Source organism: Equus caballus, chromosome 19 (assembly GCF_041296265.1).
Source record: "Equus caballus isolate H_3958 breed thoroughbred chromosome 19, TB-T2T, whole genome shotgun sequence".
NCBI classification, from domain to species: Eukaryota; Metazoa; Chordata; class Mammalia; order Perissodactyla; family Equidae; genus Equus; species Equus caballus.
In genome coordinates this window covers 44766002-44790447 of record NC_091702.1, presented here as the reverse complement: position 1 = coordinate 44790447, position 24446 = coordinate 44766002, and the positions used below count along the sequence as shown (strand labels likewise).

Genomic DNA, 24446 nt, shown 5'->3' with positions numbered 1-24446 from the left:
ATTGAACTTCCATCTGGGATCAGGGGAAAGGGTCCCCTAGTCCATGAGCAATGTCTGGGCATGGGAGGTGGAAAGATTGGCAAGTGCAACCCAGACATCTAGAGTTTCAAAAACAAACCAACAAGATGAAACCAAATAAACACTTGCTTGGGTTCTGCCTGGCGTTTCCCAGCCTGCAGCTTTGGCTCCTCACTGATATTGAAAGGGGAGGGACGTAACTCCTCGGAGTCCTGAGGCCTTCAAAGGGGAGGAAGGACTGGCACTGGAAGGGTGGCGGAGCAGGAAAGAGATTGCGGCACTCATGAACTCTTACGTTCCCTCTGAGGCCTTCTCCTGTGTCTCAGGAAAGTGTGTTCTTCCCTCTCCTTGTGTATTTGAACATGGAGGTCCCACAGAAATCCTCCAGGATCTCTCCTCTCTTTCTGGTCTTGGCCTCTGCAGTTTCGCCAATACAGTCATGTCAACTACCTCTGACTTGAGATGGAAGAATAGGAGTCCTTTTGGCCTTAGTCTTGTGTACGATTATGCAGTGATGCTTGTGTGTCTTAGACCGTGAACTCACTGAGAGTAGTTCCCTTATCACCAGCAATCAGATTCTAAATAAAGCTTCTGCTCATGATTCCTGAGGATAAGAAGCGAAGAGGACATGGGCCAGAGGAAGCTTCTGAATTGCTGAGGCTGGGGGCTGGGTGGTACAGGGCAGTGAGCAGGAGTGTCTGAGTCTCCTCGAGGTTCTCAGTTGTCAGCTTCCCACACAATTCACCAAGTCCAGCTAGGAATGGGACACCCCTTAGCACTCCCAGGGCTGCGGGGCACTCATTCGCCCCGGTCCCGGCCCCAGATTGGCACAGACCTGCAGGAAGGGATCAGAAGAGACCTCATCCATCTGAAAAAGCTGAAGCCGGAGGCTGATCCTGCAGGGAAGACATATACATAAATATTGATGAAGGCTCTACGTACGCATTTAGAAACTCAGTTTTAATAGGGTGGATATACACCTCCTGACACACACACAGAATTAGCCCAATGGGTTTCTTTCCTTTTTCAGTCTAACCAAACAACATCCATTATAACACTCTCTGACAGTGGCCTGCTAAGGACTTCATACTTGTATGTAGTTTCCAAAAATTTATTTCTAAACTCCAAAATTGCAGAAACTGAATATAGTGCTATAGAGAAAAAAGCAGAAGACTTGCTAACTTCAGTTTGGGGAATTAAAAAAAAATTTTAATCATACTTTTTTCTTAGATTCATACTAATATGTGTTAAATACATGCTATAAAATCCCCTACGCGACCATACTCTCTTTGAGGACAGGAAACGCGTCTTTTCCATCCTCGTGACACTCACAGCACAACACGCACAGGACCCGGCACTTGTTAAGTGCATCCCAGCGCTCAACATGCAGAAGGGCTAGAGCTGAAGTGTGAAGTGAGACTATGCTGATCCTGGCCAAACAGACACCACAATCAGAAGAGGGTTTATCAACTTTTTTTTTAAAAAAACCCATCTCTTTTGGTGTGGCTTTTAAAAAACACACAATAAATTATATATAACTTCAGGAAACCGAATTAAATGTAACTTTATAAAATGCATTTCCAAATTATGCATACTCATTCTACCAAATATATGTATATATGTAAATGGTGGGTTGAAAATTGGTTAATTAGATAATGTTCAATGTATGATCAGGAAGTTAGCATTGTTTTCAGAGGTTTGTGTTAGAATCTTGGCTAACGTCAACATATGTAACTGATAACATGTATTTACTCAGTCTCACTTAGGATTCTTATGGTTAAAGGAAGGATAAATTTTAGATTCGCATTAAAACTTGCAGTCACAAAGAGGAGATTCCTAATGTATTTTGAGATTCTCAAAAGGAAGAAAATAAACACAAACATTTTATTAACTGACCCTACTTATTTGTGATCACTTAGATTCTAAATCACCCTGGTGGTCAAGCGGTTAAGAGTCGGCCTTCTCACCATTGTGACGCAGGTTCGTATTCTGGTTAGGGAACCACAGCACCTGTCTCTTGGTTGTTACACTGTGGTGGCTGCTGTTGCTGTGCCACCGGTATTTCAAACGTCAGTGGGGTCACCAAGGTGGACAGGTTTCAGCAGAGCTTTCAGACTAGACAGACTAGGGAGAAGGACCTGGCCACACACGTCCAGAAAACTGGCCATGAAAACCCTATGAACAGCAGTGGAGTGTTGGTTGATAGAGTGCCGGAAGATGAGCAGATGGTGACAAAGGCGGGGTAGGGTTCCGCTCTGCTGGACACAGCGTCGCTAGGAGTCGGAAGTGCCTCAAAGGCACTAAACAACAAAGATTCTAAATTACCTAAATTTTAGATGAAGTTTGGCCTGAAATTTGATTTCATACTTTCCTGTGAATAGATTTCTGGGAAATATTAAAATTTTTTAACATCAAACTAACTCCTAAGAAATTCAGATTACATCAGTGATTAGTGATGTAATCATTATGTTAATTAAAATATATTCTATCCATTAATTATCTGATATGGGGAGCTGGCCTGGTGGTGTAGTGCTTAAGTTCGCACACTCCGTGAACCCTTGGTGGCCCAGGGTTCCAGGGTTCAGATCCTGGGTGCAGACCTACACATGGCTCATCAGCCATGCTGTGGTGACATCCCACAAACAAAATAGAGGAAGACTGGCACAGATGTTAGTTCAGGGCCAATCTTCCTCAAATATGCACACACAAATTAGCTGATATGAGGACCTCTTCTTAGCATGACTTTTTCTAACGCATTATTTATTTTGAGAAAGATCAGCCTGAGCTAACATCTGCTGCCAATCCTCCTCTTTTTGCTGAGGAAGACTGGCCCTGAGCTAACATCCATGCCCATCTTCCTCTACTTTATATGTGGGACACCTACCACAGCATGGCTTGCCAAGTGGTGCTATGTCTGCACCTGGGATCAGAACTGATGAACCCCAGGCCGCCGAGAAGCAGAACGTGCGAACTTAACCGCTGCACCACCGGGCCAGCCCCCTAAAGCATTATTTTTAATGTACGTGTGATTTAAAGTGTTTAAAGTGCATTTCTTTCAAAAATACACATCAGAGTATTCTAATTCTGAAGACTTTATTTTCAGTTTGCCTGGATTGTTAGGGTTCATCCGATTTACTTAGGACTTGAAACCAATTGCTTCATTTTAAGTTGGGGCATCGTAGAATTTTGTTGAAAAGGGCTCTCAAAATGTTTTTTGTTGTTGTTGTTGTTGTTTTGCTGAGTAAGATTCACCCTGAGTTAACATCCGTGCCAATCTTCCTCTATTTTTTAGTATGTAGGCTGCCAGCACAGCATGGCCACTAACAGAGCAGTGTAGGTCTGCACCCAGGAACCGAACCTGGGCTGCCTAAGCAGAGTGTGTTGAACTTAACTGCTAGGCCACTGGGGCTGGCTCTCAAATGTATTTTTTTTTCCTTAGGAAGATTAGCCCTGAGCTAACATCTGTGCCCATCTTACTCTATTTTATATGTGGGACGCCTGCCACAGTGTGACTTGATAAGTGGTGTGTGGGTCCACACCTGGGAGCCTCAGGCTGCCAAAGTGTAGCGTGTGAACTTAACTGCTATGCCATTGGGCTGGCCCCTCAAATGTATTTTTTAAAGACCTTTATTACTGAGGAGTAACTGACATGCAATAACAGAGTACTGACTATATTTTCTTACTTTCTGTATTCTTGATGCTCTAGCATTTGGGGCCTTGATTCTGGAGGTGGTACTTCCTAGAGATAGCAAATAACTCCCCTGTGAGCACCAGCCAGTCCAGAGCCCACGCCCCCGACCACCTCCTTTATCAAACTCTAGCACACCACGCCAATCCTCCCCTGCCTAAATTGCTCCAGGGCCGGGCACCCAACAACTAGAGACCACCCCTATAGTGCAGAGCCTGGCAAAATTGTTCAAACTATCCAATTCTAAGCTTGCTCAGTTACCTGCCCTCTCTCACCCATTCCTTCCCATTAAAACCCCAATAAAGGCCCGGGGCCCCGTTCTCCCCTCTTCCTCCTCTGCCTCCTGACCAACTCTCGTCCTTCCCCATGTGGTCCTGCACGGCATGCTGTGCCTCCTGTTTCTAGAGATCTGTGAGTATAAATTTCTCCCTTCATGAGAACCATTTTGTGTGTGTATGTCTTACCATAGCTGATTAAAACAAACCTAGGGTATATTTTTAGACCAAACTGCATGCATTTAAAGTGTACAGTTTGGTAAGTGTTGACACAGGTATACACTGTGAAACCATCACAACAAGCAAGATAATGAACATATCCATCATCTCCAAAAGTTCCCTCAAGCCACTTCATGAGATCTCCCCCCCAGGCATCCACACCCCTGCCTCCCATCCAAGGGCAACCGCTGATCTACTGTCATGATAGATTAGTTTGCATTTTCAATTATTACATATACGTATGAAATAATACACTATGAACTCTTTTCGTCTGGTTTCTTTCACTCAGCAAAACAATTTTTAACTTATCCCAGTCTACCTTTAAGTGATACATAGTACTTCACATACAGTATCAGAAACTTACAACAGCCTATTTCCATTTCTTCCCTCCCGGCCGCTGCACTATTGTTACCACCCATTTTACTTCCCCATGTCTTATAAACCTCATAGTAAGTTGTTATTTTTTATTTGTTGTCATTTATGTGCATCATATTTTTCCTCCTAGACTGTAAGCTACTTGAAAATGGGATTCACATCTGAGTCAGCGCATTGGCATTTGATAGGCGTTTACGACACATTTTTTTCAATGAATGCTAAAAGAGAAGATGGGAGGTGGTGGCAGAATGGCTCGGCTGCTTACCAAGATGAAGCCCTGGACTGGTCCGACCAATGTAGAAATACACAATGGCAGCAACACCCATGTTAACCAGGGTATAGACCCACTGGATCACAAACATGATGAGAAGGGACCCAACTGCCTGTGGAAACAGAGCAGGAAGGGCAAGTCACCCGATGGTGTGTCCCACAGTAAGCAAGCCACAAAGGGGGGGCCTTAAGGAATCAGAGTCCCTCTCATCCACCTCTGATCACCATAAAAGTCTGAATAACCGAAGTTCACTCACAATTCAAAAAACCACACTGAAGCAGGCTTTTGAGAAGACACACTCCTGAAAGCACTCTCTAGCCAAAACTATCAATAAATAGACATTCTATCCTACCTCCTTGTCCCACTTCTCCCTATAAGAAAAAAATGAGTGAAATTACGCTAATTTGGTGTACCCAGAAATCTGGTGACCCAGAGGTTATCAGAAATGATTATTTTAAAAGTAAATCATTGATTAAAATAAGTGGTTCATTAAATGTAATCTTGCCATATGTAGTCTCATCTAAATTCTAATATAATAGTCAATTAAATCACCTTGCTCCTAATTAAGACTCTTTCCTCCCCCCCAACCCCCTCCACCCAGAGATCACACACCTGAATTATGCCTCAAGGACAACTGAGATCAAAATGAAGTCACTCACCCCCAACAGGGAGACCCAGGGGTTGCACATGCGAGTGTAGAAAGAAGTCGGTCTCCCTTGGACATCTTGTTCCTGGAACCTGGACTTCAAGAAGAAATCTAAAAAAAAAAAATAAGCCAAATCCTTGGTTACAAATTTACCTCTTCTATTTTTACGAGCAAATACCTATTAGCTCCTCTTCTCTAATTTTGTAACTCAGCCTAAAAGACAACTCACCTCAACCATTAACTCCCTTGGCTACACTTGAGGCTTGTCTTTACCAGTAATCTTCCACCTCCGAAATCATGATTCTAATTTCCTCTCAGCCCAACACCTCCTTTTTTTTCTCATTTGCTCTGCTCTCCCCCACTGCAGCTATTCATAGTCCACAGAGAGACCTTCAGTCAATTCGACCTAGTATGTTTTTGCTTTCCATCACCTACTTCCTGTTTTCACTCCCTTTTACCTCTTAGCTAGCTTAGATTCCATGGTCCAAGACTATCTGTGCTCCCTTGCACATATCATCCTCTTCCACACTTCAGCGCTCCTCGGTGATCTTATACCTAGTCAACTCATTCTCTTTCTCCCCGATGTAACAAAACTACATCTCCTCTCAAAAGACAGCTTTCTTATCCTCTCATCACCAAATCTACCAAGCTACATCTACACCAAATCTACAACTTGCATCTGTACCCTCTCCTGCCTTCCCTCCTTTTACAGTGGATGAACAGCCCCAGCTCCTACCGAAGGCCCATCCCTCTACCTGTGTCCCACTCAAAAACTTTGCTTTTGCATCATCAATTTTTCCATCCTCTACTGAATCAGCCCTATCAAATACAACTACACTGTAATTTCTCCCATCTAAATAAATAACTTCTTGTCATCCCCTCGTTTTCTGCCCTATTTGTTTGTCTCTCTTTTAGAAAAATTCCTGAAAAGAATTGCCTGTGGTCTCTACCTCCCATTATTTCCTCAACCCACTTATAAGATTGTATATACCATTCCACTAAAACTACTCTTTCTAAGGTTGCCAATAACTTGTATCTTTTCAAATTCAATGGTCAACTCCCAGTTCCCATCCTACTTGACCTTGCAGTTAGCACCTGATACATATGATTACTTCCTTCCTTCTTATTGAAACATTTTCTTCTCCTGGTTCCTAGGATGCCTCACTCTCCTGATTTTCCTTCTATTTTACTGGCCACTTCTTCTCAGTTTCTTTTGCTGGCTTGCCTCCTCCTTCTAACCCCAAAATATTGGAGTATCCCAGCATTCAGTCCTCAGCACTCTTTTTTTTTTCCATATGTACTCACTCCTAGGAGATCTCATCTAGTCCCACAGCTTTAAATACTATCCACACACTGATGATCCCAAGTACATATCTCCCTTGAACTGAAGTTTTGAATATCTAGTTGTCTTCTCAATATCTCCCTTTAGATGGTTAACAAGCACCTCAAATCTTAACATAGCTAAAGCCAAAATCCATTCTTCCCAATATTTTCATCTGAGTAAATGACACCACCCCACCATTCACTCAAATATCTAAAATTCATCTTTGACTCCACTCTTTCTCATACTTACATCTATTTCATCAGTAAATCCTGTTGATTCTATCATCAAAATATATTCTGAATATGACCACTCCTTACCACCTCCACTGTTCCCATCCTAGTTCAAGTCGCTTTCATCTTTCATCTGATTTACTGCAGTGTGCTCCTGTAGCAGAGACCAGAGCTGGAGTACACTTCCCAGGATCTCTTGCAGCTATGTGTAGCCAAGTGACTAAGTCCTTGCCAATGGAAGGTGAACAGAAGTGGTGAGTGCCACTTCTGCACCAAAGTCTTTGAGAGAGTAGGTGTGCCTCTTCTCTGTGCCTGAACTCTGAGAATGGTAGCTCACTCTTGACTTTGCACACAGCAAGGTCCTAGGGCATAGGGAAGTCATAACAATGGAAGGTGCCTGGATCCATGAATCAATGCATGGAGGAGAGCCTCCCACTGATTTAGAACACCCTTCCTAGACTCTTAGTTCAAGTAAGAAATAAATTTCTATTGTGTTCGAACCACTACATTTTTGATTATTTGTTATAGCAGTTGCATGTACCCTAATTAATATACCTCCAAACTGGCCTCAGTTCCCTTTCTTGCTTCTATACAACCCATTCCTCACAAATCCAGTGATCTTCTTAAAGACTGAATCTGATCATTGCAGCACCAAGCTAGAATCTTCCATGGTCCCCTATCACATTCATGTGGCCTGGATGGCCCTACACAGCACTGGCCTCCACTCTTCTCATCGTACTCATCTCCCACCTCTCTCCTCGGGCCCACTCCTCTGCAGTCTCGGCTGCACTTCTGCTGTTCTTGCAATTTGCCAGCCCATTTCCCACGTGCACCTCTATACACGCCATTGCCTCTGCCTGAACTCTCCCCTGACATGCCTGCATAGCTCACTACTTTATCCAAGTCAGTTCTCCACTAAAATAGCCCCTTCTCAGAGGTATCTTTTCTGCCAAACCTATCTGAAATAGCAGCCACTCCCCTGTCTCTCTCTATCCCATTACCCACTCTATTTGTCTTCATTGTGCTTATCACTTACTGACATTACAGTATACATTTGTTTGCTTGTTTATTATATGTCTTCCCCTACTAGAATGCAAGCTCAGTGACAGCAGAGACCGTCCACATCTATTCAGCATGTTCCCCCAGCACCTAGAACAGTGCCTGGAATGCAGTAAATGTTCCATACCTGTGACTAAATGTATGAACAAAGTCTCCTAGCCCCCGAGAAGTCTTCACCCTCTCAACATATATGTGCCTTCATCATGTGCTCTTTCATACCTCCATACGTAAAGAGGGCCAGGACTATCTTTTATATCTCTAAATGCCAAATCTAGGCATTTATAAGTTTGTGTATAGGAAGTACTCGATAAAGCTCTCCTTATGAATTGTGGATTAAAATAAACTCTGCCAATGTTTATGATTGACTTGAATTGATGGCGCTATTACTTTTTTTTAAAAGAAGGAATACTGTTATGATTGCCATTAATTAAATGTGTAATTTTAACAAGCCCAATGCATGATTCATTTTTTAAATCATAGGCTTAGTGAAATACAGTTGCCCCCCTTGTAATTAAGGAATACTATTGGTTAAGGACTTAGATTTTTACCTCTTTGAGATTTGTCACATGTTAAGCTCACCCTTTCACACTTGATCTTGACCTTGTACAACCTCAATTACACTGTACCTAAGGGAATTGTGTGCGTGTGGGTGTTTTCTGAGGAACTCAGGGGGAAGTAGTAGGAAGGGTGGGTCCTCCAGGCAGGCACAATGCAGTTTCATACACGAGACATAAGGGAGAACTCACGAAAGGATGCTCGATGACTTTGAATAGGTATGACAATACAGACAACTGGTCAAAATTCTGAATTCTGAATAGAATTCTGAATTTGGAATTCTGGTTCCAAAATCCTTCCTAAGTGGCTAAGACTTTTTTTCTCTTATCTAGGATTTCACTGGGAGAAGCAAGTCTTACAGACTGGTGGTGAAAGGGGACAGTTCCTCATGTTAGGAATGCCAGAGTAATAACCAGGAAGGCAGCTTTACCAAGCCTCAGTCACAAAACAAACAGGGAAATAAAGCCATGCATCTGACATGTTAAAAATATCAAATATAATAAACATAATGCATAATCTTAAATTGCCTTTTAAAATCTAGAAATTAGAAAATATAGAACTTACTTAAAATAAATATTAAATCATCTCTGAAAATGCATACCATACCGTTATCAGACTAAATAAACATAGTTCTAATTAGAATGTACGAACCAGGAATGTGCATCGATTCAGTCCACATGAGATCATGCTTCAAGTCTAGGTAGTATTTTATGATGTTAATACTACAATTTGCTTAACCACTTTCCAAATGGTACACATTTAAGTTATTTCTAATTTGTCATTAGCACAAACAATGCAGCTGTGACAATCTTGTACACGTTTTATGGTTTGTTGTTTGGTTTTGGGTTGTTTCCTTGATAGACAGGTCCTCCAAATAGATTTACTAAGTCAGGGCAATTAAACAGTTTTATATTTCTTGCTACATCTTGAAAGATCATTCTCCAGAAAGAATGAACTAGAGAGACTTTCAGCTATGGCAATGAGAAGAGGTCGGTGAATCCTTTCTACAAGAAATAAGTAAACAACTCGACAAAATCCTCAAAAACAATCACTCAGGGCTCTAGAAACTTACCAAATGGAGACGAGTTGAGAAGTGTTTATTTTTCAAAAACTGCTGGAGCTGAGGGTAAGAATAGTGAGAGTCTGTGGCCTTCTTGTCTGGGCTGCTCCCATCCCCACCCCAGTTCTTACCAGCATGGAGCTGGTCAGAAACCAGCAATTTTTCTACCAGAGAGGGCAAACTTGATTTGGAGCAGGGGGAAAAAACCTGTGCCTTTATAAGCTAAATGTGGTGAGAGAGTAGAAAATTGAAGGGGGAAAATCCTCACCTTTGTTAGCCTGAGGTTGTAGACTTAGCTAGGGTGAGCAGTGGACCAGCCAGAAATTTAAAGGGAAGATTCTAGAAAGGAGAAAGCCACAGAGGGACTAAGGCTCCCCACATTTTCCTGGCCAACTGGAAAACTATGCCTATGCCTGGGGAGACCCAAGAGAAAGTGGAAAAAAGTAAAAGCCAGGAGAGACTGGAGAACTGGCTGCATCTTTGACTGTGCTTCCCAACCCACACACAGATCCACTGGCAGAAAGTGGAAGGCTTATGGGCCATGCAGACACAGGGGCAAACCCCTGGGAGGCCAGGCTAAAAATTAAAATAAGAATAAAAAACTGAGTAAAGACATCAGAAGCCACACACCACAGGGAAGACAGATTCTGCAGTTCAAATCCAGGCAATTTACTAAAACAAACAAACAAGAACTCAGAAACACACATCAGAATCAGGAGTTGCCACAACATATTATCTTAATTGTCCAGTTTTCAACCAAAAATTACAAGACATGCAAAGAAACAGGAAACTGTGACCCATGCCCAGGAAAAAAAGAAATCAAAGAAAATTGACTCTGAGTGGGCCCATATGTTGGGTACAGCAAACAAAAACTTCAAAGCACCTCGTATAATAAATACAAACAAAGAATTAAGTAAAAATACAATGTCAGCGACTTAAGGAAAATCTGAAGACAATGACTTTCAAGATAGGGAATATCAATAGAGAAATATAAACCATAAAAGAAGATCCAAATGAAAATTCTGCAGTTAAAAAGCACAGTAACAGAAATAAAACATTTACTAGGTGGCCTCAACAGCAGATTTGAGATGGTGGAAGAAAAAATCAGTGAACTTGAAGATAGATCAATAGAAATTATCCAAACTGAAGAACAGAGGGGAAAAGGTAGAAGAGAAAGGAAATGAGTCTCAGAGACCTGGGGGACAATGTCAAGTGTATCAACTAATGTGTAATGAGAGTCCCACAGGGTTGGCAGAGAAAGAAAGGGCAAGAGAAAATATTTGAAGAAATAATGACCAAAAACGTCGAGAAACTTTAATTGACTGATCCAGAAGGAATGAATCCATTGACACTGTTTCCAGCAATGTATGCATATACCTGATTACCACATATCTGCTATATTTTATTTAAATTTTTGACAGCTTAATAAATAAGCAATGATATCCTAAAGATGGTTTAATTTGTGTTCATTTAATTAACACCATGGCCTAGTTCACAACATATGCTGACAGCAAGCAGCATACACTTTGTGTAGTGATTAAGGGAACAGGTTCTAAAGTGAAATGGACCTGGGTTTGAATTCTGATTGTCTCGTATTCTAAGCAAGTGTTTAACTTCTCTAAGCCTCTGTACAAAGATAATAACAAAGCCTAACTGAGCTTACATGAGATAATCCATGTTAAAGTGCTTATCTCAGTGCTAGGAACATGGGACATACTCGATAAACACTAGCTATATTTAGCTACTAACAATATTTAACACTTAACAGTAAAAGTTAGTTTGTTGAATGGACAATGAATGAGTCTGGGCACTGATTTCTCAAATCTAAATTGCATATTCATGTCTTCTGACCTTTCTTTAGTGGAATCTGGATTTTGACCTTCCTGTTTTTAAAAATAATAAGCTTTGGAAGGTATGCTTTTATCAGTTGTGTTTGTCAGAATAATTATTTCCTTCTGTGACACAGTGTTGTGCAAATGTTTTTTATTTCTATTTAATCAGATCCTTTTTGTCTTTGATGATGCCTTCAACAGTCAGAAATATCTCTCTCGCACAGCTGTTATAAATAATGAATCTGTGGCTATATAAGGTATAAAATACAGCCCCACTTTAATTTTTTTGGTCCATATGCTCTCAACAATATTTATTCAATAGTGCTTTGGTTCTCATTATTTTATGGCACCTGGTTTATCAAAGATTAGGTTCTTAGGATAGTTTAACTCTTTCTATTCTCCTTTACTGATCGATGATTTGATCTTTTAGCCAATATTTCTTCAATTGTTCCTCCATTTAAGTAGCCTCTGTTTGTCGTGTGTCACATACTGTGTGGGAGTATTGTGATGAATACAAGGTAGAAAGACATGGTTTGTGGCTACAGGAATCTCACGGTCTAGGGGCAAAGGAATGAAACTAAAACTTCTTTTCCTTAAGACAGGCAGACAAGTAGGCCTGAAGACACATGTGTAAACAAATGTGATCTAAATGTATAAAACAATGTGATAATTATCTACACATTCATGTGAGTTAAATGTTATGCTTGCGCAGGAAAGGAAATCAGGGACTCCTTCTAAGAGGGAGGTGAAAATGGTCTGAAAACTCAGATGTATCATAAATCATAAATCGGACTTTTCCAGATGGAGAAGGGGGAGGTGAAGCAATTTGAGAAGGCAGAACAGCGTACGCAAAGGCAGGAGGGAATAAAGAACATGATGTGTTTAGAGCGCTCTTCTGGGTGTAGCTGGAACACACAGTGCATGGGCCAGCAAGGTAGGTCAGGGCAGGATTGGAAAGGACCTTGCAAATCACACTGAAGATCTTGGATTTTAAACGGAAGGTATTAGAGTCCAGCTAAGGTTTGTAAGTAAGAGAGACATGATGAGAGTTTTATTTTAGAGGATCATTCAGTGGACAATGAGAAGGAGGAAAAGAATGTGAAAGAATCTGGAGGCAGGAGTCCAGGTTGGAGACTTCACAAGAGTCTGGGTGCTAGATCACGAGGGTCTACACCAAGGTAAGGGCAGTAAGGATGGAGGAGAGGGAGAGGTCAATTTCTAAGATTGGGCAACTCAGTAGCGACCACTTCATTGATTAAACATTGCAAACTGACCACTCATCTCTCCTGAAAACCCACTGAGAAGACAGAAAAAGAATTAAACAGACATAAACCCACAAACACGAGGAGAATGAGAGAAGGGATAAAAACAAGTCTTGGAAGATGGAGAGGTGACAGAGGAGCGGTAACAGACCAAGCAGAGCAGAGGAGGATGAAGTCTAGGGCATACAGAGAGGGTGCTGGCAGGGAGAAGCCCAATACACCCCCGTAGACCCCAGAAACGTTCAGGACCAGGAAGTACTATGCCCCTGGGAAGTGGTAGGGTGCAAGGGGTTGGTTGCATACGAAAAAGTTAGACACCAAGACCCTTTCCTCTGCCCATGCAGGCAGGTAACAACTCCTCCTTTGCCACACTCCCTCTCCAAGGGGAGTTTCCTGTGAAGAAATCAAACCAGAGAGTGCGTGGACTTGGGACACCAGGCACAGTGAGAGCAGGGGAACAGAGCTGGAAACCAGAGAATTAAATGAAAGTCTGTACCCTAAACAGTGGGATGCCCCCAACTCCCTTATCTCATTCAGCTCCCTGAACGCAAGCAGCCATCAGGGTGACCCCCGGGCAAGAGATTAAAGGACTCTTCTCTGGAGGAACTGAAAACCCCCAGAAAAACCTCTAGATAGTCACATGGGGGGTCCTCTCATGAAAAAGTGAGCTTACTCCCTAATCATTCGACAGTGAGGTGTCCCCCTCAACAAGCCCTGCCCGGTGTGCAGGTCTTCTAAACAGCTTTGTAGTACTTCACTTCTAAGTAAGAAAAGAAATCAAAAGACCAACAGACATTTTAGTAAAGGCTCCAATATAAAAGAGAGAGCAAGACCAAGCCAAAGGGAAAAGAACTCAGAGAACACAGGACAGTAAAAGGAGCAGAAAAAGACTTTAAAGGGAGAATAAGTGATGTTACCAGAGAGATAAGACAGGGCACTGTACTCATAAAACAAGAATGAGATGATGATCAAATAAAAAAAAAAGGATAACGACAAATCAGGTTACAAGAGCCCTTGGAAATTAAAAACAGGATAATTGTGGCACAGAGTGATAGTTGCTACCCAACGTCCCCTTCTTCCTCAGGAAAACACACACACACACACAACATCAGTTGAAGCAGCAATATGACCAACTAAAAAGATATTTCCCAGCCTCCCCTCCAAGAATAGCTGGAAAGGCTAGTGGATCAAGTCCAGGGGTATGCAGCCAGGGACAACACTCAAAATTATATGTCAGAGCAGTCTAGTGGGGACACCAATGCTGTAAGCACCAAGGTCTAGACACTGCGGCCAGCCCACTGACCCTGAAAGCCCTGGACACTGGAGGCAGGAATGTAGTCGCCCTGCAGCTACCATGATGCTTCCAGAGAACTCCTCAAAGTTCCCATTCCTTCAGGTTCCCAGTCCCCAGTTCCAGGTATAAGGAGGGTTCCTCCGATTAGCAGAGCCTCGGTCTCCTGCCTGAACTCTGGCTGCAGAAGAGGCTGGGAAACTGCGTAGCTGACCTTTTCAGCTTTGAGAGTAAGAGGTTTGCTTGCCTCCCACCAGGACTCATAACGTTGGAAATTCTTTAAACATAGGGAGGTCATTCAACGCTGGGTAAGCAAAAAAAAAGGACAAAATTCTACTATAATACCGTATCCAAGAAATCTCTTGTTCCCTGAATTTGACACGGAAGTGTGATAAAGGGAGGAATTCCAAGATGACAGCTTTGTAGCAGGCCAACAGAACAGAGTCTAGAGTGGAATATGATGAGAGCCACAGGACAGAGGGAAAAAAAGAAATGGATATGATAGATTTCTGAAGGATTCGAGTATTTAGAAAAGAACATTGACAGGTGTTTGACACATCTGCCAGAGCATTTAGAGGAAAATGATGACAGAAAACCAAGCAAATAAAAAACCAAGGCAATTATTAACTCTAGGAAACAGAAAAAGTTGGACAAAAACCAAATATAATCACAGTATAATATATGGCGCAGAGTTAAGCAATATTTACTTAATCACAATAATATGAATACTTGCTCCTAAGTAAAAAACTGTGATAGAACTACACTGCTGACAATGCATGAGAAGTCAGGGTGGTATAAACGAGTTACATCTTCATTTACCATAATAGAAAGTCCAAAGGTGATATCTGAAACTGACATATCAAGAAGCAGCAATACAAATACATTATTTAGTAACATGAAGGTTAACAGAAAAAGAAACTTTTTGGTTGAAAGTGGGATTTTCTGGGAGTGGGACTAGCAGGTGGAGAAGGGGAAAAAGGACAGTACAGAAGAGCGGGGACTACTATTTCTGAGTATGTGACTTTTAATTCCACTTGGCTTATTAAACTGTACACTTATTACTTTGATAAAAATAAAATAATTTTTAAAATTTTAATAATGCCCCCACCATTAAAAACTTTCCAACAATTTGGAAGCAAAGAAGCAAGAGCAGGTGTGTGGGAGAACCTAAAGCATTTGTTTTTAGACATCTCCTTCTATGTCCCTCTGTCTCCTCCTCTTTGCCCACACTTGTCGGTACAGATCTCAAGGGGCACGGTAATAGAGGAAAGCACTGGGTTTCACATACAGGCAGACCTGGCTGCGATGTCCAGCTGTGCAAAGCATTGGCTCTGAGACTTCTCTGTGACCCCACTGGGCCTCAGGGTCTTCATTCGTAAGATGGAAAAGGCTAATATCTATTATATTACATGAAATAATGTAGGTAAAACACCTGGAATATGGAAGTCTCAAAAATTCTGAGTTTTCTCTTTCTCGCAGAATTTCTCAGGCTCTGCAAGCCTCTCTTTGAGAGTGTCTCTCTGTGTCTCTTTTTGTAGATTTGAGAAAGCAAGGAAAAGCTATGCTCCTTTGGCCACCTTCTCTCCATCCCCTCTTGCCTGGTTTGGGACATTCATCTTCCACAGATAAAACATACTGAATCCTTGCCAGGCAGTTTGCCACAACATTTTTCCACTTCTCTTGAAAGGAGAAACTGGTGTCATTCATGTTGGCATTATACCTCTGCTAATTTTTGAGCAAAATGAAATTAATACTCAATTATTAGCCATGGCTCTCAGCTCTAACATACAGGAGTAGTTAGAAATTTCTGTTTAAAATCAACTATCTATAACAGAGTCGAATTACGTATTCAGCTGATATCTAAATATAACTTTTCAAAATAAATATCAAAATTAACAAGGATTTAGGGGGCTGGCCCCATGGCCGAGTGGTTAAGTTCACGCGCTCCACTGCAGGCAGCCCAGTGTTTCGTTGGTTCGAATCCTGGGCGCGGACATGGCACTGCTCATCAAACCACGCTGAGGCAGCGTCTCACATGCCACAACTAGAAGGACCCACAATGGAGAATATACAACTATGTACTGGGGGGCTTTGGGGAGAAAAAGGAAAAAAAAATAAAAATCTGGGGCTGGCCCCGTGGCCGAGTGGTTAAGTTCGCGGGCTCCGCTGCAGGCGGCCCAGTGTTTCGTTGGTTCGAATCCTGGGCGTGGACATGGCACTGCTCATCAAACCACGCTGAGGCAGCGTCCCACATACCACAACTAGAAGAATCCACAACGAAGAATATACAACTATGTACCGGGGGGTGTTGGGGAGAAAAAGGAAATAATAAAATCTTTAAAAAAAAAAAAAAATTAACAAGGATTTTAAACCCAGCCAGAAAGTGAACCAGCTAAGGACTTGAAAGAGGATTGTGATAACTGGGTAGGTGAGGTAACCAGTAGTCACCCCAAATTAGGAGGCCCCCATGTGATTCCGAAGCACTCACCTTCTCCACTTGGCCTAAGCGGGCTACTTGGCTCAGGGACAAGTTGTTCTCCACAGGCTCCCCCAGGCCAATCCCCTTCACTTCCGGTACTCTGCTTGTTCCAGGAGGACTCCTGTCCCTGCCAGGAGGCAGTGGGCAATCCATCAGAGCCCTCAGTAGGGAAGGAAGCCGGGCACTTGAGGTCCAAGAGGAAGCTATCTTGTAGGGTTTGCTTGGTGGCCTTCTTGCGTTTCCCCTTCTGACTCTCCAGCGTCACATCACTCTCTCCTTGCCTGAGCTGGCTACTCTCAAGCTTCCTGGTTAGCTGGAGGAGCTGGTCCATGTCTTTGGTGAATTCTAGCAGAGTGCCCTCAGAGAGGCTTTGGGCAGTGCTCTCAGAGCCATAGCTGGGAGCCTTCGCCAACAGCAGATGCTCAGAGCAGTGGAGAGCTTCCGAGCCCTCCCTGTGCCCTGACTCAGGCACCTGGGGGAGGCTGCAGGGACCCATGGACAGGGAGAAGTAAGAGTAGTCCACCGCGATGTATGTCAGCATGAAGTTGATGGTGACGATGGGGGCCAGCACATTCACCTGACCCACAAGGACAAAGGCCATGGTCACCAAGCTGGTCAGGCAGATGGAAGCTACAGGTGTTTTATTTGGCCCTTTCTGCAGAAACAAAAATAACAGCAGGACTATGAAATTTCAGAAGAAAATCACATATGATAGAAACACAACTCATAATGGCTCAGCCACTTCTCCCATGTGATTCTTGGTGTGTTAATAACTGTTTGTCTACAAACTTGGGATAATATCCAACTCATGGGGTTATTGTGAGATCAGGGTTAGTGCATCTAAAATGCTTGACATGGCACTGACACACAGTGGGCTCCCAACACACCATAGGCATTAGTTGTATTAGTAACTATTAATGTAGGGCATTACTATAGAACTCGGACTTCCCAAATACTTCTCATTTTGTCTTTCGTTGGGTTTTAACACCAGCCTTGGAAATCAAAGAGGTTCAAAGTTGATTCTTCCCAGGCTATAATGGAAAAAATGACCTTAAGGGGACTGGTAGACCCTGGGAGACACAGCAGAATCATGGATGGCTGAGGTGAGAGAATTTTGATACTAAACATACACACATGCACATGCTCACACACACGCATTTATACATATCTGTTATTAATGGAGGTAGGTATGGTGAACTTCAGGAGAACAGGAGTGGAAAAATGTGCTAACTTCATATACTCTGTCACTCCACAGAACCTATTCATCACAGTCACTGAGTTCCTGGGCCACAAACAACAGTCACTTCTCAGTCCTCATCTTCCTTGACCTAAGAACTACATTTGACCCAGATGATCACTCTCTGGTCCTTGAAAGACTTTCTTCGTCTAGCTTCTCCTAATTTGTCTCCCCGTCACTGACTGCTCCTTCTTAGTCTCCGTTCCTGGCTCCTCCATTTCTCTGAAATCTACATTTCAAGCAGCCCAGGGCTCCATCCTCAGACCACTTCTCTTCTCTATCTATGCTCCCTTCCTAGGTGATCTCAACCAGGCTCATGGCTTTAAATACCAGCTTCTTGCTCTCAATTCCAAAATTTGAGTCTCCAGCCTGAAACATTCCCCTGAATCCAGAATTAAATATTCAACTGTTGGGGCCAGTCGGAGGCATAGTGGTTAAGTTTGTGAGCTCCGCTTCGGAGGCCTGGGGTTCACAGGTTTGGATCCCAGGTGCAGATGACCAGTCAGGGACCTAGGATCACTTGTCAGGCCAAGCTGTGGTGGCATCTCACATAAAACACAGGCAGACTGGCACAGATGTTAGCTCAGGACCAATCTTCCTCACACACAAAAAAGGAAATATTCAACTGTCTACTCAACATTTTTGGTTGACATCAATAGGATCTCAAACCTACTATGTCCAAAACCAAATTGCTGATCCCCCCAATCTCCTGTCCCTCAAATCTACTACTTCTGCAGTCACCATCTCATAAAATTGCAAGTTCGTCCTTCCAGTTGCTCAGTCAAGCAAAATTCTTGATGCCTCTTCCATTCTCTCATTCTCCATCATCAAATATTGTCAGCTCTGCCCTCAGGAGATACACAGGATTTAACTACTGCTCCCACCTCCTTTACTGCCAGCACTCTGGAACCATAGAAGCTACTTCCAGATCTGACCTGTAAACCTCCCACATGTGTTCCTTCAGGTGTGTTCCCGCTTACTGAGGGCTGGAATAGAGAGCAACCTTTGAAGTTACAGGATGAAGATAGCAAAGTCATCACCAGTCTCAGTCTCTGAGGATCAGAGCTCATATTGACCTGAAACGCCTCACCTAGAACTTAAGAGTAAAATTATTTTTTAAAAAGAAAAGGAGTAAAAATACACTTTTATTGTTTTTGAGAATTACACTTTTGGGTACATTTGCTACAGTTGTTTAGCAAATTCTAACAAGAAAACTACAAAGAATAAAGTAAATCTGTAGAACTAAAGAGAACTCAGAAGGGTCCTAAGTAAGTTGAAGGAAATGCAGTCCAGGCCAGAACTTTGATAAGGGTAGGTTGAAAAGTGATAAAATAGTCAAATGAGAACTTCTGTCACCAAAAGATACCATAAAAAGACAAGCCAAGAATGGGAAAAGATATTTGCAACACATATACCTGTCAAAGGGTAACCCAGAATGCACAAAGAATTCCTACAAAATAATTAGGAGACAGACAACCCACTAAAAAAATGAGCAAAAGAATGCCTATTAACTACATAAAAGATGCCCAACCTCATTAAGTAATCAGAGAAATGCAAATTAAAATCATAAGGAGATACCATTAAACACCCACCAGATTAGCAAAAATTAAAATGTCTGGTAATACCAAATATTGGCAAGAATATAGAGGAACAGAAATGCTTGTCCACTGCTGATAGGACTGTAATTAGCACAACTACTTTGGAAAAAGAGTTTGGCGTTATGTCAGAGGTGAATATATACAGTCATCCCTCGGTACCCATGGAAGATTGGTTCCAGGAGCCCTGCGAATACTGTACCCACGGATACTTAAGTCCCTTATATAAAGTGGCTCAGTATTTGCATATAAACTATGCACATCTTTCCATATACTTTAAATCATCTCTACATCGCTTATAATACCTAATACAATGTAAATGCTGTGTAAATAGTTGTTATACTGTATTGTTTAGGAAATAATGACAAGAAAAGAAGTCCATACATGGTCAGTACAGATGCAACCATCCGTGGGCCTTCCGATCCCAGGTTGGTTGAATCTGTGGATGTGGAACCTGCAGACAACTGAGGGCTGACTGTTCACACTTGACAGTTTAGCAGTTCCATTAATGGGTATATAGTCCGGAAGAACTCTACGAGTGCACCAGTATACTGGTACAAGAATCTTCACTGCACTGTCTGTAATAGTCCCAAACTGGAAACAACCCAAGTGTCCATCAACAGCAGAATGAATCAATAAATTGTAGCAAATGAGGAAATTCTATATAGGAATGATAATAAACAAGCTACTGCTACAGGCAAAAGTGTGGATGAATGTCATAAACATCATGTTAAGTGAAAGAAGCATGTGACATTTATATAAAGTTAAAAATCAGGGAAAATTAAACTATTTTGATTAGAGATGCATATGTAGGAAGTAAACATGGTCTGCAAACCATGGCCCATGGGCCAAATCTGGCCACCATCCGTTTATGGATGCCCATGAGCTAAGAGTCGGTTTACATGTTTAAACAGTTGGGAAAAAAAAACAAACGAAGAGTAATATTTTGTGACACATGAAAACTATATGAAATGCAAATTTCAGAGCACATAACGTTTTCCTGGAAGACAGCCATGTCTATCCCATTAGGTATTGTCTGTGGCTACTTCTGAGCTACAGCTGCAGAGACAAATAGTTGTGACAGAGACCATAGGGCCTGCAAAACCTAAAATATTTATTATTTGGCCCTTTTCAGAAAAGGTTTGCTGACTCCTCAGTAAAGCCATGAAGAAAGCAAGCAAATTATTATCATAGAAGTCAGGACAGTAGCTACAGCTGCCACACTGAGAGGGACATTGCTCTGACCAGAGAGGGCGTGTGGAGGGCAGCGTCTGGGGACTGGCAGTGTTCTTGGGTGGAGGCTAGAGGGACATTCACTTCATAGTTATGCTTCAGACGGTTCACATTGGTGTGAAGCCCTTTTCTGTATGTTGAATGTATCTCAAAAGAATTTTTGTAAGCATATTCTCTTAAAAAAGAAAACATGCTAATGAAATCTAATCATATGTAAAGACGGTTTGAAAAAAGAGTTTCCAAGGTTAAAAGGTAAGTGACAAACTAGAGAAAATATTTGTAATACATGTCATAAAGAGTTAATGTCCTTACCAACAAAAAGAGCTTCCATATATTGAAAGAAACAACCCAACAATCACAGCAAAAATATATGAATAACTCTTAGAGGAAAAGATATTCAACTTCATCATAATAAGAGTAATGCAAATCACAAGTATCCTAAGATGTCGTTTCTCACTACACAATTGGCAAAAATTCACATTTGACAATGAGCTGTGGATGAACTCACTGCTAACACTGAGGACGAGCTCCCTGCTGACACTGAGGAAGAGCTCCCTGCTGACACCGTGGACAAGCCCACTGCTAACACCATGGACAAACTCACTGCTGACATCGTGGACGAGTTTATTGCTAACACTGTGGTCATACACATTGCTAACACTGTGGTGCTCAGGGCAAGGGTGCAAATGGCAGCCCACATGCATTATTTCTAAATATTTACAATGATAAACCAAGCTAACTGTTAAACAAATATCTTCTATCCTCCTTCCTTGGCAAAGATACCTTCAAGATGATGGGGAAGGCCAGGTTTAAGTTTAGAATCTTGCACTCCTCAGAGCTCCTCACTGAAGGATGGCCATGCACAGCCTCCAGCTCACAGCCCAGCTCCCTTCCCTTCCCAGACTATACCCTGGGGCGCCTTACACTCACATGTGGACTCCCAGCCCACACCCTGACCCTAGAGAGGACAGGCCCAGGGAAGAGGCCCTTGCAGACCCTGGATGTGGACTAGGGAGACATCTGGGCAGGGAATTCCTGGATGCAGCATTCCTGGACCATCTAGAAGGGGGTCACAGGATCCAAGCAGGCACATCTCCTTGACCTCATGAACTTCTTACCCCAAGGACTAGAACAGTCCTATAGAGTAGGGTCTCTTGGCCTCAGTCTAAGAGTGGTGCTGGCCGTGGGGAAACAGGAACTCTAACACATTGCTAGTAGAGTACAAAATGATGCAAATCCCATGGAAGTCGTTTTGGCAATAGCTATTAAAATTAAAGATGCATTTACCCTTTGACTCAGCCAACCCACTCACGAAAATTATCCTGTAGATACATCTGCACATGTGTAAAATTATACACACACAAGATTATTCTTCATAGCACTGTTTACTAGACGACACAATCTATAGGGAACTTGTTAAATAAACTATGGTATATCCATATGATGGAAAAAGGATGAGGAAATTCTCTCTATATTTATATGAAAAGACAGATTTCCAAGCTATATTAAATGAAGAAAAGCAAGGTATAGAACAATGTATATAGAACACTTACCTTTGTGTAAAAATAGAGGAGAGAAGGGTTCATTAAAAAACTAATAAAAACAACTACTGATAAAGCATGGGTGCAGGTGAGGAAAGAGTACAAAGACATATGATAGGAGTAAAAATCCTCAGGGTATACTTTTTATATCATTTCTATTTTTGAACCCTGTGCATACATTGCCTTATAAAAAATAAATGAAATTAAAATAAAATAAAAGGCACATACCACATGGAAGGTACTAGAGACCATAGTCATTGCTTCCATGCAGCCCATGCTGACTGATGGATAAGAAGTGGAGGAAGGTAAAGAGAGGAATTAAAGATGACTTGCAACTACGGGGTCCCAAACGAGAGGGAGGCTGGGGATGGGGTTCTCTCTGTTTATTTCTCTCTTGTCATCCCCTCAGTTTTAGGTATGTCTCATTTGATCATTCCATGACTTAGCCAAGCAATACTGTGTCAGTCAGGGTTTGGGCCATGATGAACAACAGGGAGCCCAGAGGCCAGAGGTGTGGGAAATCATCCTAAAGCGACCCCAGAGGGAAGGTGAATCTCGAGGAGAGAGTCAGAGCTGCAAGGCCCAGCTCCTCTCCTTATTAAAGAGTCTTTCTTCTCTGCTAAACTTGGAGGATCCCGAATTTATTGTTATGAAAGGATGTGGCACTCCCTTTCCCTGTGCACGGGGTCCAAGATGCTACCGTGACAGTTAGCTAACCCAGTGCTAAAGGGCCCAGGTGACATTGACAGATGCTTTGTCCAACCAACCTGAGTCTAAGGCAGCCAGAGGACAGGGGTGAGAGAAAGATTTCTGCATTCTTACTTCTCTCTCCTGGAGAACTTGACCAGTGGTTCTAATCAGAAAGACTGAAGCAATTTATTGGCCAACAATCAGGTTAGTGGAAAATGTACATTTCTCAAAGAAAGGGTCACTCACCCCTTGCCCCAGACAGGCCAGTGCAGGAATCACTTTCTCCTGGGCAATGCACTGCAGGATCCGGGGGGCTCCGTAGAGGCCTCCCATACAGGAGGCCAGGGATGAGATGTATAAGCCCAAAAGGAACAGGAAGCCCACTAGGGACACCTATATAAGGAAGGAGTCTCATTATCCAGTGCCAGAATCTGCTTCTGTCCCTTTCTGCTCCCTTGGCACTCACCCACTGGCACTCCATCTAATCATAAGTCCTTCTAGATTCAATCTCTAGAAGCCCCACTGCACTTCATTTGCACTGCCACTACTTCAGTTTGGCCCATCATCACATCTTGTATGGACTACACAGAGGTTCTCAAATTGAATGTGCATCAGAATCATCTGGAGGGTTTGTTAAAACACAGATTTCTGGGTCCATCCCAGAGTTTCTGATTCAGTACGTCTCGGGTAGAGCCTGAGAACTTAGATTTCCACGAAGTGCCCAAGTGGTGCTGATGCTGATGACCTGGGGACTATACTTTGAGAACCACTGGCCAGCAACAATGCTAATTGGCATGCTGTCTCTAAGCTCTGCCCACAATGAATCATCCCCAAGCTTCTGCCAGATTGACCTCTCTAAATTCAAGTCTGATCACAGTGCCCCTGCTGCAAAAATATCAAGATGCTGCCAGTAACCTGCTGCCCTGCAGGTGAATTCTCACCATCTCTTTATCTTTGCTTCATTCATTATATTGGGGGCATCAGATGGGCCGAGCCTAGGCCACATGCCCTACCAGGGCCACAAAGGCTCAGGCAAGTGTGAGTCTGGGCTTCCATAACATTAAATGGGGCTCATCCCTTCAAGACCACACGTAGGTGGAATGAGACCCAGATGGTAAGAGAGGCCAGAGGTTTGATGAACAACACTAAGGTCCACTACAGAGCCTCCTTGTCCTTAATTCAGTGTGGATTACTTTTCCCCAAATGCATTATCTCATCTTATCCCTGTGAATCTCGTCTGTCGCTTTTCCTCAACATCATGGGCTTCTTGAATCTATCCCACCCCCACTTTTCCTACCATTTAATTATTAGAAGAAATTAATGTCATCTCATGCTTCCCATCACTTCATTTGTGTGCTCTGATGGCATTTGTTATTTTCCACCCTGTGGTACGGTTAATCTCACTTATGGCTTTTCTCACCAGTGCACCATAAGCTCCCAGGTCTCACGCACCTTGCCCCCTACCCCACCCCCAACTAACAGAATCTGGCAATCAGGGCTCAGCAAGTGCCAGCTGAATTCATGAAGCTTCATGACTTCCCTGGAATTCGTGCCCTGGATGTCTTA

The 24446-nt window shown here is 42.6% G+C and overlaps 1 protein-coding gene across 4 annotated transcripts in view; it reads right to left on the bottom strand.

The window, feature by feature from the left end:
* Positions 1-24446, bottom strand: part of SLC12A8 (solute carrier family 12 member 8) — a 129799-nt gene that overhangs the window by 2191 nt on the left and 103162 nt on the right. For 3 of the 4 annotated variants that reach the window (XM_070243642.1, XM_070243641.1, XM_023623604.2), the window contains 5 exons: positions 23127-23273; positions 16594-17239; positions 5506-5603; positions 4841-4958; positions 854-914 (listed from right to left, as the gene is read on the bottom strand). In XM_070243642.1, coding sequence (XP_070099743.1) covers positions 854-914; positions 4841-4958; positions 5506-5603; positions 16594-17239; positions 23127-23273 — 1070 coding nt within the window. The remainder of the gene's footprint in view (positions 1-853; positions 915-4840; positions 4959-5505; positions 5604-16593; positions 17240-23126; positions 23274-24446) is intronic. The other variant, XM_023623605.2, reaches the window with a different exon arrangement.